This window comes from Pleurodeles waltl, chromosome 7, assembly GCF_031143425.1.
Source record: "Pleurodeles waltl isolate 20211129_DDA chromosome 7, aPleWal1.hap1.20221129, whole genome shotgun sequence".
NCBI lineage: Eukaryota > Metazoa > Chordata > Amphibia > Caudata > Salamandridae > Pleurodeles > Pleurodeles waltl.
This window is the reverse complement of record NC_090446.1, coordinates 70,663,782-70,681,322: the sequence shown is the minus strand read 5'-3', so window position 1 is coordinate 70,681,322 and position 17,541 is coordinate 70,663,782. Positions and strand designations below refer to the sequence as shown.

At 40.2% G+C, this 17,541-nt stretch overlaps 1 protein-coding gene across 2 annotated transcripts in view; it reads right to left on the bottom strand.

The window, feature by feature from the left end:
* Positions 1 to 7,968, bottom strand: part of PHC1 (polyhomeotic homolog 1) — a 57,627-nt gene extending 49,659 nt beyond the window's left edge. For both annotated transcript variants that reach the window (XM_069242957.1, XM_069242958.1), the window contains exon 1: positions 7,820 to 7,968. In XM_069242957.1, the coding sequence (XP_069099058.1) occupies positions 7,820 to 7,952 (133 nt within the window). In that variant the 5' untranslated portion in view covers positions 7,953 to 7,968. The remainder of the gene's footprint in view (positions 1 to 7,819) is intronic.
* Positions 7,969 to 17,541: the final 9,573 nt, after the last annotated feature.

Genomic DNA, 17,541 nt, shown 5'->3' with positions numbered 1-17,541 from the left:
GGTTGGTAATGGTATGATTCATGCACAACGTATTACACATTCAAAAGAGACTGTAGACGCGCTTTGCATTACAAAAATGAATATGCTGAAGAAAATGGATATGTGCTTACATACTTTGAGCATTACACTCTAATAGTCAGCATCCCATTTTATTGTTGTTTGTTTATGGAAGAAACAATAAGGTCAGGCTGTGTATATATTCTTTGTAAAGAGGTTACAAGTCCACTTGGCTTTACTGATTGGTTCTTCGGAATTCATTGTTTGAAAGGACGCAGCACCTTCATTTGCAGTTGTGGCATCCCACACCATCAAGGTCTGACCTTAGGAGTGGAAACCCTCTGATGAAGCATGCCACAAATATGGGTGAGGTTTCGGCATCCTTTAAAATAAAGAATTCTGCAGAACCTGTCAGTAAAGTCAAGAAAGCTTGATACTCCCTAACATAAAAACAGATCCTGTCTCACCTTATTGTTTTTTTGTGTTAATCATTGGGAGGTAGGTGGACAGATCTCAACTCTCTCTCACTCTTTAATCATTAACTGGTTCACTGGGCATCAGTCCAGCTGCAGGAGTAAGAAATTAAGAAAACAATCCTCAGGGGTGATTAACTGGAAAGTCTCATTCAACTTAGATACACAAGTTAATAACCCGTCCACACTATTGCGCAAAATACAGAGCTGACTTGGATGAATCTTCAAGCAAAAGCAGCTCCAAGGGGACTCCTGTAACAATGAACCCTGCATTTTCTTGGACTCCCCTCCAATTCAGGAAAGATTGGCCATACATATCACGTAAATGCACAAGTCAATGGTTAATTTTTATAATAAATGTGGTTAAGAGGATTTCAAAAGTGATGTAAGTAGAAAGAGTAGTAAAATCCTCAAATGAAAACTAACATATATATATATATATATATATATATATATATATATATATATATATATATATATATAAAAAAAACAACCACACTAGAAGAAATCAACTCGGACTTAACACAGTACAAAGAATTCATGACAAATTTTAAAACTACCTAATTAACGAAATACATACAAAAATTATAACATTAGACTACACACTATTACGTTACAGATAATATGACTTAATATCCCGACCTGCAGGACCAATAAGAAGAGAGGGTAGACAAAAGAAACACCATCAAAGTGATGATGTAGCGCAGCGGACGGAGTGACCGTCTCGGGAGCTGGAGAGACGGGTTCGAGCCTCGGCGTTGGCACAACGTCCAGTGATTCTGGGCAAACCACTTAATCTCCCAGCGCCCTCTGACATCGCCTTGAGACCCTTACGGTTGATAAGCAGCGCTATATAAATCTACATTTCATTTCATCAAAGTGGGTCTTAGTGATAGAAAAGAGAAAAATTCAAATCATTTTCTTTATCGAGCATTCTTCCTCTTGTGTCCAAGTGCATTCAATCAGAGGGGATCATTCCAAGGGGGCAACAGTTTTAGAAAGAGGAAGACAGAAAGAGCAAAGGAGAGAACGCAGGATAATTAAGTACAACCACAGGAACACTGGAAACAGATTCCCCCAGAATAACAAGGAGCTAAGCAACAGCACAACAAAAGATACCTAGTCTCATATTGTTAAACTTAGCAAATATGTGTACACCTTTTTATATGGAACTATTATCAGAAGTGCAGTTGGAGCTTACAACAGTTCCATAAAGCACTCATCCTAATAATAAAGGCTTTGCATTAATGAACCATAAATTCAAGTTCGAACAGCAATATGGACGCAAGTATTACCTTAGCTGCAGACAATGCCCTTCCCTGATCCATAATGTGGTAGTGTAAACTGACAGCCAAAGGTCTTGTGCTGCAGGGGGTTGGGTCTACTTTTCCAACGACAAAATAAATATGAAAACTACCCCAAACAATATATCCTGGGCATCGGGCTATCTGAATTCCACACACCTGAGGCATGGGCAATTCTTTAGGACAGTGGTTCTTAACCTGTGGTCCCCGGACCCTAAGGGTCCGTGAAGTATACACAAGGGGTCCGCAACTACTTAGAAAAATTAAATATTAACAGTTTAATCAAATGCATATAAATATAAATAAAAAGCCAGAATGCAAAGTTGATTTTTTTTTATTATTTGAAATTGGAGGCTTAAAATAAGTTAGTATCTTCAGACAACAGAAAGTAGTATGGGCGAGTAGTGGTCTCAACTGAATTAAGAAAAGCGCCAACATTCCCTTTTTTCTTAATATTTGTTTAAGAATTAAATAAATTATTAAATATTTTTGTGCATATGTTTAATGAATGCATGTTTCTGTATTACTGTGTATTTTTTGTGGTATAAATAATCGAAAATGCTCAGGCCTGTTTCCCCTGCTTCCAATAATCACTCATGTGGGGTCCCCGGATTCCAATAATAATTCAGTGGGGATCCATGGGTTCCAGTACTGATCATGTAGGGGTCCACAGGACTCAGAGTTTAAGAACCACTGCTTTAGGAACAGTGGCGTAACAAAACTCGAGGGGGGGGCGAACCTGCAAAGCACATGCAAGGGCTACCCTCAGGACTCACTCAAAAACTCTCAGAGCAAGGTATTAAATTTTCAAGCTTTCTTAGTATGGGAAATGCTTAAAGAAGGCCTGGTGAAAACCCCTAAAACAAGCAAGTTGGTAGGTTTCTACAGATTAAAAATGGCATTACAACCCTGGAAGTACTGCTTACTACTAGCTCCAGTCCCAGTATGTACATCTTTGGGAAGGTGGCAAAATAAGGGAATTGCTAGTATTCAAACCCTATTATAGTATGAGCCCTGGCATAATCAGAGAGGCTATTATCACAGCTCCTATATCATGAGATTGCTGACATAATTTGTCAGCAAAGGGACAAGTGGGTTTTGTTATAGGACAAGTAGATTTATGAAGTAACCTGTCCCATGGACAAGTAGATTTTTTATTAAATTCCCCACCCCTGCAGTTGGACACAGGAAAGGCAAGAAACGTGACACATTAGACATGAAGAGTCATAAACAACCCACGTTTTCAACCTTGCTGAAGGAAGAACAAAAGAGAGTAATAGTCTACTTCAAGTCAATTTTAACTAGTTAGTCCCATTAAAAACTATGTGGTGTAAACAATCTCACCCCCTGTATGCTGCTTTAGAAGAGTACAAAACATGCTAGGCTCTTCCAAAGAGAGACAGCCTACCTCAGACACCATCCTGGTCTGTGATGAGGAGCGGAAACCCGATGAAGCATGCCACAACTGTGTGTGAAGGATCTGCATCCTTTTAATGACTTCCAAAGAACCAATCAGTAAAGCAAAGTGGGCTCGATACTTCTACACATACAAAGTAGATCCTGTCTCACCTTGTTTCTAGTGTTAATAATATGGAGGATGGTGGACAGATCTTGACTCCAAATCAACTCTCCATTCCTGACTGTCAGTTTATGTACAGCGGTCCCTGGGACTGAGGAAATACACAGAGAACTACAATGTATCAAGTTTGTCTATCTTCTGCCCTGGTTTCTTTGTAGTCACTGGCAAGACAAGCTACAATATAGGGTCTCAGTCTGGGTAACTACATTTTCCTCATAACAGCCACAAAAATGGAGAAAAAAAAACCACTACTTAAAATTGATGACCATCCTAACTAAGTAATTAAAATAAAATTAACTGAGTGTGCTAAAGGCATGTTCCTCGTGTTCAATTTAACAGAACTATCTGGGATCTGGCCATCAGGTTTTCCTAGGCACTGCTCACAGTCTCCCTACCATAACCTTTAAGGCTCCAACTGGTCAAGGGTCAAACACAGTGAGACTAGGGGCTGAATGAAGGCCAACTACAACAAAAATTCCACAACAGCTTTCTCATGCTCAGAGGCGTATATCTTATTAACAACTGGTAACAGTCAAGAAAGTCTTGTTGCGAGGAACATAAAAGGTTTCTGTACTCTCTGGACCTTTGAATTCACAAGCTAGCAAAGTTAAAATGTGATTTATGGCTGGAGCTTTAGAGCCATTTTTTAAGGTATGATGTCATGAGTACTTATGGTTCAATCGATAAGTAGTCAGGAGTTGCAGATTCAGGACGCTTCCTTTAGTCAAACATAACCAGGCAATCTAGTGGGGTGAAAGAAAAAAATCCCTAGGTTTTTTTTTTAGAGCTCTAAGATAAAGAGAGATTCAGAGACCTATTCGTACAAGGTAAATAGCAATGAGCGGTGTAGGACAGCAGAAAGAACAAATGAATTGTTGGATTAATGTACCAAAAGAATGTTAGCTTTGGCTGCTAACTCTAACCAATTCCATTTGTTACTGTTTAATCTGTTCATTTTAGGATGCTGTGTATAGGCATATGTAGGATGATTTAAAAAAAAAAACATATACAAGTAAACAGATATGGTGTAAAAGAAACCAACAAGAATACTTAAAGGAAGAGAAGTACATACACACGTGAACCAAGGAAGAGACGTGAGAAAAAAAAGGGAAAGCAAATGAGAGAACTAGCATAAGGGCAGCTGAAATGTCCAACAGAAGGAGGAACAGGTGTGCAAAGGGACAGGCCAGCTGACAGATGTGTGCACCAAAGAACAGATGTACAAATTGAAAGCAGACTGGTGAGCTGACAAATGAACGGGCAGGTTAACAAGTAGAGAGCACTGAGGGTCAAGGTATATACTGGCAAGCAAACAGTAAATCAATGGGTGGACAGGCAAACCAACATTATAGGGAAGTGACTGACAAAGGGACACACAGCAGAATGACAAAACAGGTGGCAGGCAAACACCCCAGAAAACCAATGAGTGCAGTGATGAAAGGAGAAGTAAACCTATGGACAAGCCAGTGAGTGCACTGATACAGACAACTGCAAGCAACTCCATGAAAAAGCAAATGAAACCGATGGGTACACAAATAAAAGGACAGCCTAACAAACAGACAAATGCACCAACAGAAGGCTGAAGCAATCAACAGACCACCAACAGTTGGATGAAATTTCTGATAGATGGTAAACTAACAGCGAAGGAACAAAATAGTACACTGTGAGTCGGTGGATATGAGTGAACTGACAGAGTGGGAAATGAAGAGAATAAACGTCAAGTGAGCTAACAGGAGAACAAAATCACAGTATGTGAGCCGACAGCTGGGAGTTCGAGAAAGTGAGCGGATAGAAAGATGAATGAGTTGACAAGTGAACCAAGTAGGACTGACAAACTGCTGAGTATACTGTTGGAGCAAATAGAAACTTGTGCATAAAGATCAATATCCCTATTGCAAACAGACAAATGAATGGGCACACGGACAGAATGACATTCAGATATATAGCAGGAAAGAAACAGTCAGCTGGCAAACAGAGCAAAACATAGGCAAACCATTGATCAAATGGGAAGAGCAAAGCAACGAGACAGACACCTGGGCAGACACATAAAGGTGGATTTAAGGTGAATAACGGACACCTGGAATTAATAAATGGATGGCTCATAGTGCACCTAAATCATAAAGGCAAAAAAGGATTATTTTCATTTTCTATGTTTGTGAATTTTGTTTGACAAACTCAAAGTACGGATGAGACGATGGGCGAAGAAGACGATAAATTAAAAAGTTTATTTAACAGTCTACATTACCCCTCCTCTGTGTCTATGGACTGAATGAAGAACTTGACATCTTGACAAACTGATTGATGCCCAATTTAATGACTATACAATTGAAAAACCTAAATGCCCTATTGTGATTAGATAGCGCTCCTTTATCTGTTGAAAATAAATGAAGAGTTTTTTCTACATAAGCAGTTACATTATGTAGTACAGGCATCACTGCAGTGGTGCTTGAACAATTTTCAGAGAGCAGGTGCTGCCATGAATGTTACATCACTGAAGTCATAGGGACTGGGAAAAATTCAAGTGTCAGAAAAGGAGCACACATAGTAAAGGAGTCATGCCCATCCTACAGGAAAGTGGTATGGGTGTGGTATATTTTGGAGCACACACTCATATATATTACATATATAAAATATATTACTAAAGTATGGTGTGCTAGCTCATCATAACTTTCTCAGCACATTTTGTATCGAAATGGCCAAAGAATTTGCCATGATATGCAGTTTTACTTATAAAATTTATGTAGTGTACAAACAGTAATGTATGGAAATGGATTTCAGCAAATATTTACCATTTGCACATCACCAAGCAAAGTGTTGTGATATGTTTTGATTCTATACAAATATTTGTTTTCATCACGCTTCAGAATTATAAATAAAATGTGCTTGGTTTGTGCTTTCCTAACTGCTGATGAAAGTCTGAAACACAAAAAGTTCATTTTGCAGGTATTTATATGTTGTTGTGCGTCTTATTTCTTTTGAAACCAACTCACATTTTACAGTCTTTCCTTTCACACTCCCTGTACCCCAGCAAGACTGTATCATAGTCCACAGTTCAAAATCATCTACTTTTCAGTCACTATAAAGAAAAGTAAACACCAAATTCCAAGCTGAAAGAATAAACGGCTGACTGGCCGACATTTGGCCTGTCTTTGATTGCACAGCAAATGTGATAAGATGAAAAAAAACGTAAAGACATATTTATAGCTCATTCACCGTCTGAACTACGGCATGATTATTCTGGGGCTGCTGCAGTACCCCACACCCTAACTTCCATCTCCTATGCATCACTGAGCGACAAAGCTGCTAAGTGGGTCGACAGGCTGGTGTATTTAGGACAGCTACGGATTGACAAGTAAGTGATATAGAAATTGGGGCGAATGGTGGATGGACTGGACAGTGGATGAATTACATGCAGCTGGATATATGGGAGAAGTCAAGGTTCAGTGAACTAGTGCATCAATGACATAACTGATTGGTTGGCGGACAGGTGCTCAGGTGGTTAGGTATGTTGATGTGTGGATACAGAGGGGGTGGGGGGTAAGCAGGCTGATGGAAGAACTGAATAGTTAAGAGACTCATTTTCAGTAGAATGGAGGATGATTGCTCAAAGGTGGGGAGAAGGGGAACAGATACATGAGTAGGTAAACTGGTTGATAACTGCATGGATATGGTATTTGTGGCTGAATGGTGGGTTAATGAATTGATATATAATGGGCAGATGGCTGGGTCGATTTAAAATCACGTAAACTGACGAAATAGCATACACATTTAGGTATAAACCGATATATCTCTGGAGTAATAGTAGAATCGGTTGACTTGGATAGGTACTTATGGTTCGAAAGTTTGACAGGTAAATTAATGTGAAGTGGAAATGGAACACTTAAGCACGGGTGGGTAGATTGAAGGTTGTGCGTGCATTTATGAACCTAAGTTTGCACGACAAGAAAGGAGGTGAAATAACCTGTGACAGAGGGAGCTGATTAAAGACTGGAAGGGTTGCTCTGGTGGATGCAGGGATAAACAACTAGTTATGGGCAACACTGCTGAATAGATAATGCATCAGAAACACGGAGAATAAACAGTTTACACTGATGGAATAGGAAGTAAAAGAATGTTGGACGAATGAGTTCTAGGCTAAATCAGCACACTTAGAAATGAATATACCTATTTACGGAAAGGTATCGAGCGTGTGACTCTCAGGATAGTGTTGGGGTCTCTCCATTCTGAAAGTGAAAACCTAAGATGCAGAGAGAGATGCGCCACAGACTGCTGTCATTAGTTGCTGCCTGCAGACACTCGGGGGCTGCTGCGAGGACTCGCCTCCTCATTGGCAGCTACAATGCACGCCCCACTGACAGCCCCTCCCCATTGGCTGTCGCTGTCCCCCGGTTGTGATACAGTCCACTCTCAATGCCTGAGAGCATCCCTTCCCTCCCGAGCCGGCGGCTGCCCTCGCGCCACGTTACCTCGAGCCCCTCGCGCCCTTGCAGCGCCACCGGGAGACCCCGTAGCGCCGCCTCCACCACTCCGCGCCGGAGGCCGTGGCCGGGACCGCTGCTCTGTCTTGTTGTGTCTGCCTCTGGCTAGCGTAAGCGTCATTTCCGGTCTGCGCGCGTCTATTTCCGGGTCACGTGACTCACCCCCCCAGCTGAGTTTTTTTTTGTTTTCTTAAATGGGTCTTTATTCAGAGCCTGTGGCGGAACGTTAAAATAAAATTGACTGTAGAGCGACCGCCTCGTGCCCTTCAACATGTGCGGATGCTAAAGACTATGTACTCTGACAATCATCTCTTGCCAGTCATATTACATTTTCAAATTTTATCCTAATTTCAAATTCAACGTTGTATATCTGTGGCGCTCAGCCAGAAGCAGTGGGTAAAAGGCAGTCCTTACAGCACCTCTGTCATTTCTAGTTATTCTTTTAATATAGCTTTTGTAAACAACACGTGACGTGCAAAAGTACAGTACTGATATAGTTTAGGGAAATAAAGTGACGTATACAATTACAGTACTTGTGTGCATCTGTCATTGTGTGTCTATGTATGTATATTTATTTATATATATATATATATTTTTTTTTCCAACCAAACACTCCCTAGATTCCAGGAGCACCAGGACGCCTCCGTACACTGAATTATTAATTTATTTAACAACTAAACATGACAACTCCAACGCGTTTCAGCATTACGCCTTGTTCATGGAACACTCCACATTCCACTGGAAAAAAACAAAGGTTATAGGGACGTTATAGTTAGGTTCTGAATGTACTCACTCAAAACCACAGAAATTCAGCAGTTTTGGTTCTTTCAAGTAACTGGTGCCCTTGCCATGCACAGTTTTCTTATCAATAATGTTATTGCAAATGTTGCAGTGATATCAAATATGCCATACAAGATGTCATCAATGACATAATATGTGGTGTAATTAGCTGTTCACGGTGAAGGCGGGAGTTATAGTTACCTTAAGCCGCAAGTTATAGTTACTTAAAAGAACTCTAACTATAATTGCTGAATTTCTATGGTTTTGTACGAGTAAATTCAGAACCTAACTATAACTTCCCCGTAACCTTTTTTTTTTTTCCAGTTCATTTCCATGGTTTTTTAACGTTAAGTACTTTTAATTACTAAACCATATTCCAACCCAAGCGGCTGGGGTTGGTCGCAAGGCCAGGCCTTGCAGTCAAGCCCTTATAACCACCCAACCCCACCCCACGCATGGCCTTTGGCACAGGTTGGCCACTGGCCTATCTCTGTCAGTGGATGTGTGAGTGGGTGCATGAGTGTCTGAGTGGGTCTAAAAGTGGGTGTGTGAGCCTATGAGTGGGTGTAAGTGGGTGCATGAGTGACTGAGTGGGTGTGTGAGTGGGCACGTGAGCCTCTGAGTGCATGTATGAGTAAATTAATTAGTGAATGAATGAGTCTGTATTTTTTTGTTTCAATTTTTCCATAATTGCAAACATTTTGCAAATAAATCGTGGAAATTCATGAAAATTAATGCATTTTCACGAATTTCACACACCATGAGTCAAAATTATATTAAACATATAATATGCCCCTAAAACACACATATCACACCCCTGGGGTCAGGGCACCTTCACCTTGACCTCTTATGCCACTTTCAATTAAAATTTTCACCCCCGGGGACCGTGTCTTGTGAAATAAAATGGCGTTGCAACTTTCTAGTCAGGTTGCAGTCAGCCAATTGCAAAGCTTTTCGCACTCGTATTCGCGAAAATTCTAGAATTTTGCAATTAATCGCAGCCAGAGATATACTAATTTATTTGCCTTTAAATATCTCCTAAACTACTCAATGGATTGACATCAAATAAGAAAAAGCACACTCTATGCACTAGCAGCTAGATTTATGCCAAATTTGGTGTAATTCCGTCCAGTGGTTCGGGCTGTAAATTTGTTGACAGGTCCCATGGGAATTAGTGCAAACTTAGCCAAAAGGCTGCAGAGTGCTGTACATGGTTAAAGACAAGCTTAACATTAACAAGTAACAGGAGAAAAATCTGGGTAGTGGACAGTTAATATATAGTGATGTAGTACCCTTCAAAGAGGTGAGTCTTCAACTCTTTTCTAAATTGGAGAAGAGTCGGAGCAGGTCTGGTGTATAGGGGGATGTTATTAAAGGTCCTGCAGGCATAGAAGGAAAAGGCCTGCTGTCTTGTTTTTTAGTTTTTTACACTTCTTCCTCTGCCATCTGATGCTGTCCTGCCTGGGGGGGTGCTGCGAACAACCAGAGGTGGTGAGCTTGTCCGCAAGATGTCTGCTGTTGTAGTGAATTGTGGGGTGTAAATAAACATTATGTAGATGAAGTACAGCCATATCCAGTAGAAAGAACTCCAGCATAGTATAAGATAACTAAACAAGGGTTGGCGACTGGACCGTTTTTGCAATTATGGCATGAATATAGTGAAAATGATCCCTCATTACAGTTTCCATTAAATACGACTTTTGGTTGTGATAAATCAAATTATCTGAGGCAGTGGTTCCCAACCTGTGGTCCGCGAAGCCTCCTCAGCGGTTCCGGGCAGCTAAGAAAATTAAATAATATTAGCAGATTACGTCACCAGCTTTCAGTAATGATTCAAAGGGGGTGCCCTTGGATTCTAATAAAGGTTCAGTGGGGGCTCCGAGGCACAAGTAATGATAAAGTGGGTTCCACAAATGTCAAAAGGTTGGGAACTACTGATCTAAGGGAAGGTATTTTTGAAAAAGGAAAGGGATACTGTTGCAGTTTTATACTTTGAATAGGTGTGAAAAATATACCAGGCATAAACATATGAAAGAAATAATGAAGATGGAAAAGGAGAAAGCAAGGGAATATGAAAGAAAGAAAAGTGCTAATGATTTTGCTGGAGAGAGGAGGGAACATCACATGAAGATGAGTAAGACTTTTGTAGTATATAAAACAACACAGATTACCTCAGTTCCTTCCATATCTAAAAACCCCATAATTGAACACGTTTTTATTGGAAGACTGCACCCGCCACTCTATTAAGCGGCTGATAATCAGTTAAGGCAAACACAGGCCATATCAGAAACACTGGTTTCAATATGTCTGGATTAGAAGAACAGGGGGACCCAACAGAGGATGACTCTCCTTTTCCTGCTCCTCCCCCTAATTTGCCACTTACAGGGTGATCCTGCTCCCAGTACTAAATTATTAAGAAGCACCATAACACCAGAAATGCAAGATTACATTAAAATATTTGTTCTGATCTGGATGAAACATGGCACTATCCAATATGCAGATAAGGAGGATAGGAATGTCAAAATGCAGTGAAAAACTCTATAATACAAGAAATGGGAAAGGGTATACATCCCTTATGCATTAGTATTAACACAGTAGGGTTTAAACAGGGTCAGCCACAGGACCTGGCGCTGCCCAATAATTGCAGCCATTATGATAGTGAATCTCAGACATTTGGCCTCACAGACGCTGACTGTAACATTGCACTTGCCCTATATCTTGAATGGATCTATAAGTATCAATCTTATTGTACCAGTATGATGGGCCCTATGCATGAAGTAAAAGGGTTTGAAACTAACAACCCCTGTACCATGTACGTGTCCCTTGAACCAAGATGGAATTGATAGCCTTTTTCCCAAAGACTATCTTGACATCAGAGAAGATCCTAATAAATGGTATACTAGAATAAAGAAAATAACACAAATAGGACAGCGAAGATTGAATGAATTAGACCAAATGTTTTTTTGTATTCCCCCACTTGATATATGGAACAAGTGCAAAAAAGAAAACTTTGAAGATGTCGACTGGACCAAAATTAATACTACAAGAGATGCCTGGAACGTTGATGGTCAAGTGACTAATGAAATAGCAGCCCTTACAGGCAAATTAATGATTATATTGCAATAATTAGTGCCCTGTAAAAGACTAGATTGGACAAAATTGAACAACTTTTAGTAGGAAAGGACAGAAACGTAGCAGCCTTCTTCTCCCGAATACAAAAGGTATTCTCTGCCCATGGTAGGTGAATGCTGCGGATGTGAGTGCCCAACTAACCCTCTCCAGTTGTTTTTGTAAATGTCTTCCAAGAATGTGTATGATTATCCATCCATACCTATGAGCCAACATGGGGAGTAAAGTCACTAGCAGAAGTATTGGCCATTTGCCAGTACTACACTGAGAGACTAGCACATGAAGAACAGAATAAGGATAAGAAACCCAAGGAGTTAAAGAGTTCCTCCAGCAACTACACCAAGGGAGAGGCAGATCTACATTCCCGGAACAACAGGAGGAACTAGGGGATACTCTGCACCAACGTATAGACCCCAGAATGTACAGGTAGATAATGGATGCCACAGTTGTAAGGACCCCAATCACTGGTTAAGAGAATGTCCATTATTACAGAAAACTAACAGAGGGTGCTCCATGTCGCGAAGACTTGTCCAAGGGGGATAAAGAAGTTCTTTTAACAGAGGGTCACAAAAACCTAATGATATGCCTAATAATGGCCCCTATGCCGAATACTGTGCTAATGACAGAAAATACACCAGTTACTGGGGACACAAGCAAAACTAATTTGACAGACAGGCTAAAGGATCCCAGATGTTAACTGTCCCCTTCCTTGATTATGGTTATGCCCTGTAGGGTGGCCTGGGACAGAAAGAGGAAGAGGTAGAAATTCCAGTGGATCCAAGAGGGCCATATGTTGAAGCAATGGTTGAAGAACGGAAGGTGAAATTCCTCCTGGACGCCGCAGCCACTAATTCCTCCATTTCTCGAGAAATTATCCTACATGCACCCCTTTCAAGAAGGTACAGTATACTTGTAGGTTTTTCTAACTTCCAGAAGCATAGCCCTGACTCTGCCCCACTGACATATACCATTGGCCCAATAACTGACAAATATTCTTTTGTTTTAACAGCTAAATGCATCATTAACTTGTTGTACATAGACTTACTTCAAAAACTGCGTGCATCATTGAAATGCACCCCAGATGGCATATTTCTTGAATGTATCAATAACTTTCCTTTTCCCACTAATGTCTACTTCATCCGACCCCAAACTACAGTCCTTGAATCAGTGTTTGACAAAGTAGACAAAAGTATTTGGGACCCCGGTAAGAACAATGTGGGACGTAGGATAATAACATCTTTCCCCACAAGTGCCACAGCACAAGATATCACCAAAAGGAGAAGAGGGAATGGAAATAGTGATAGAGGACTTACTTAGGAACAGAGTGATAATATAGATACAGGGTTCCTCATGCAATAGCCCAATCCTCACTGTATTAAAAACAATGATGACCCCATTAAGGAAGATGTTTGAAGATTTGTGATTTTTATTCACAGGCAATAAAGCACAACCAGAGATCTTTAAATTGGCACCAACCGCCACTTTCATACAATACGTAGATGAAATATTATTGGCCAGCATTAGTGAAATGGACTGCGCTTCTGACACAATTGCACTATTTAATTTCCTTGGTACACATGGCCACAATGTATCTCCCACTAAATTGCAATTTGTTCAACAGGAGGTTGCCTATTTAGAACACCTCCAGTCAAAGCGGGAAAGGAGACTTGACCCTCAAACAGTGAAAGCTATATTGGACAATCAACCCACTAAAACACAACAGGTAGCTAAGTTTACTGTTGGAAGGTGGGTCATTAGTTGTGTGGCCTGCACAAGTAATGGGTCCGCACGCGCCCGCCACTGGGAACCAAACACCCCATTGTGGTGCTTGACTCTCATAGGGTAGCGTTGCAGAGCAGTCCAAGGCTTACTCAAGGGAGTTGGTGTGGGCTAGTAATCCCCATTCACGAGCACACAAGCATGACTCTCAATAAATTATTGTCCAGTCTGTGCTTTTCTTTTGATAAAGTAAAAGTACATTTATTATTCACACACACACACTACTGTAGAAAAAAGATACGCGGTATGGATTCCAGAGTTAAATTCTTTAATTTAACTAACAAGTACAAAGTAATGCATATGCGGCAGCAACCGCGATCACGACCGCTCCCGAACCTCCCGTTAATCCAAACAGCCACCCACGTTCCATCTTCCCCCGTCACCACACCGCCGCGCGCACTACTCACCACGCGCACAATCTCTCAAATCCCACACACCTTCCCCCCAATAAAAAAAACAGAACAATATACAACATGGCAAAACAGGAACATATAACTTGATCTTAACAATAATAACTCACAACAATTAAAAGAAATATATACAAATAGACCTATCTCAATTCATTACATAGTCATTAAGATAAATTGGGGCTCTTCTATCTCTCGCACCACGACGTACAACTTCCTCCACATTTACATCCATCTCACGAGAACTCATCGTCTTAACAGGAACACATTCATCCCCAAACAGATACCAACTACACTCATCTAAACTTTCATTACCACGTTTGACATCAATATTCCCCTCTCTACAAATCGATATGCGTCTTACATTCCACACTTTCCCATCGTCCAATTTCACTGCATTTCTCAAAATCTTGACAATTTTCCTAGGCTCGGACCACTGAGATTTACCTTTCTCAACAATTCCCGGTGTTTTAACACGAACACTTTGCCCCACAACCAATTCATTCGAACTAGATCTAGTATCATGGCCCAATTTGGTACGCAATTGATACTCTAATACCTTGTCCCTCATACCATTATCACAAACCACACCGAATTTTGCTCTATTCCTTTCCATTAACCACCAAGGAACCAACCCGGTGGACGGCTTCCTTCCTCTCAATAACTCAAAAGGTATCTTTCCAGTCACAGAATGTGGCGATGTCCTATAAGACATGAGCATCTCCCTTATAGCCAGTTTCCAAGGAATACCTGATTTACAAGCCAATTGTATAGTCTCCTTAACCACTCTATTAAACCTTTCAACTTGGCCGTTAGAAGAAGGATTATATAGAGCTACTCTGATGTGTTTAATACCTTTCCTTTCCAGAAATGCAGTCATTCTCTTAGATGTAAACGGTACACCATTATCCGACAAAAGTGCTTCAGGAACACCTTCCCTAATAAATATATTTTCCAAAAATTCAATTAAATTTTCAGTAGTAATCCTGCTCACAAATTCGACCTCCGACCATTTCGAAAAATAGTCGACCAAAACAATAGCATATGCTTTTTCCATAGGTAATGTAGAAAACGGCCCCATAAAGTCAATACCCAGTTTCCTCCAAGGTCTATCAGGTAATTCAACTGGTAACAAGGGAGCAGAACACGGTTTAGCACTCTTGTCACTTCGAGCACAAATAGAACAATTTCTCACATACCTGTCAACCATAGCATCCACACCCGGCCACAAAAAAAATTCCTTCACCTGCCTTTTGTTCCTTGACATTCCACCATGACCAACATGACTCCTACATACAATAATCTCACGCACACCCTTCAGAGGAATTATTCTGTCCCCCCTTAAAACCACATTCCCTTCTAAACTCAATTCATCTTTTAGTTTCCATAAAGATGCATTCTCACCACGCAAAAATTTCTCACAAGGCCAACCATCGATAATATATTTTCTTACCATTTGCAAATCATTATCCTTCGTCATTTCCTCTTCCCATTTACATTCAGATAACACAAATTGATCAGATGCATTATACGATTCCAAACCTGACAAAACATCCTCATATGTGTATGCAACATCACACTCAATATCAACACATTTGTGATCAATAGGTAAACGGGATAAACCATCAGCAATATTGTTGTTTCTACCCAGAACATACATTATTTAAAAAAAGTACATTTGCAACTTAGAAGCTAGCCTAGCTAATCTTGGTGATAAATTCTTCCCACCCCCGGTTGTAAAATATTACCAAGGGTTTCGATCTGTACATAGTTTACATTTCTTCCCCCATACATACATTCGAAACCTATCAACAGCCCATGAAGCTGCTAACAATTCTTTTTCAATCACAGAGTAATTTCTCTCAGATTGCGTTAGTGTACGTGAAGCATAAACTACAATCCATTTCTCGTGTCTGTTACTTTGTGATAACACCGCACCAATCCCGTAATTACTAGCATCTACTGCAATCACGCAATCCGTATTGGTTTCAAAAGATTTAAGGCATGGAGCTTGAACAATTTCACGCTTGATAGAATCAAAACATTCCGCTTGTTCCCGCCCCCAAATAAACAGAACATTCTTCTTCAATAATCTTCTTAAGATCTCAACCTTAGTCGCGTAGTTTTCTATAAATCTCAAATAAAATTCTGTAAGTCCCAAAAATGACATTAGTTGTTCTTTGCATTTCGGCTCAGGTGCATCCACAATAGCCTTCACATGACTTACTTTGGGACGAATACCATCATGGGAAATAATGTGGCCTAAATACTCCACTTGCATTTGACCAAATTTGCATTTATCTTTCCGAACAGTCAATCCATTTTCATTTAGTAACTTCAAAACCTCCATCAACACACTATCATGTTCCGATCTGTCACGCCCATATATCAAAATATCGTCCTGGAAAACTTTAGCATTTTGCACCTTGCTAAAAATGTTGTTCATTTCTCTCTGGAAAACAGCAGATGCACTTGCCAGACCGAAAGGCATCCTTTTGTATTGGAAAGCACCTTCTGATGTTATAAATGCTGTAAAATGTTTTGAACCCTCATCTAATTCAATTTGGTGGTAAGCACTAGATAAATCGATGGTAGAAAAAACAGTAGCCTGACATACTGATGACACTAATTCCTGCAAGTTTGGTAAGGGAAAAGTATCCACCCAAATAGCATCATTCAGAGACCTCAAATCGACACACAATCTTAACTCCCCAGTGCTCTTAAGGGACAAAACCACAGGAGAAATCCAGTCCGAGCTTTCAATTGGTTCAATGATATTCTTTTGGCACAAATCCTTCAGCAAATCTTTACGTTTAGACCTATAGTGCACCAGAACATTCCGTAATTTGTGCCTCACAGGATTAGCATTTTCTCTTAATATGATCCTGTGTTTGAAATTCTTCAGTTTACCCAAAGACTTTGAAAAAACTGTCGGGAAGCACTTGTCCAGTTCATCATATTGCAGAGCACCTTGGAAATCATAATCCATTACACCATACACAGGAGACATTTTCGTGGAATCAATTTTGATACCCAGCTCCTTAATATGTGGCCATCCTAAAATAGTCTGACCCTTTTCAGCAACGTACAACCTTTCCTTACACTGCCTACCTCCAAATTTGATGCATACATTTGTATAACCAACCATAGAAATTCTATGACCTGTATAACTTCCAGGGTTGACATCTGTGGGTAATAAGTTTCTGTCCGGCCACAACTCCTCAAACATACTCACACACATAATGGTGAACCATGCACACGAGTCCACCATTGCAGTAACTTCAATACCATCAATGCTCAATTTGCAAGTCGGTAACCCAGAAGATTTCAGTGGTAAGCTATTATCATCTTCAGATGACACACTTAAAACTAAATTCTGAAAATTAGTGGAATCAACACTCTCTTGAGCTGTAACACAACTCACACTCTTCACATTCATACCACTCTTACACACTTTGCCAAAATGGCCAATCTTTTTGCACAAATTACAAATCTTATTAAGTGCAGGACATTTTTTGGAATTAGCAAGATGATCTCCAGCTCCACATCTGTAACAATTTTTTGTGTTGTTCTTTTTCCATTCACTTTTTTTTCCATCACTTTGGATTCTTTCGT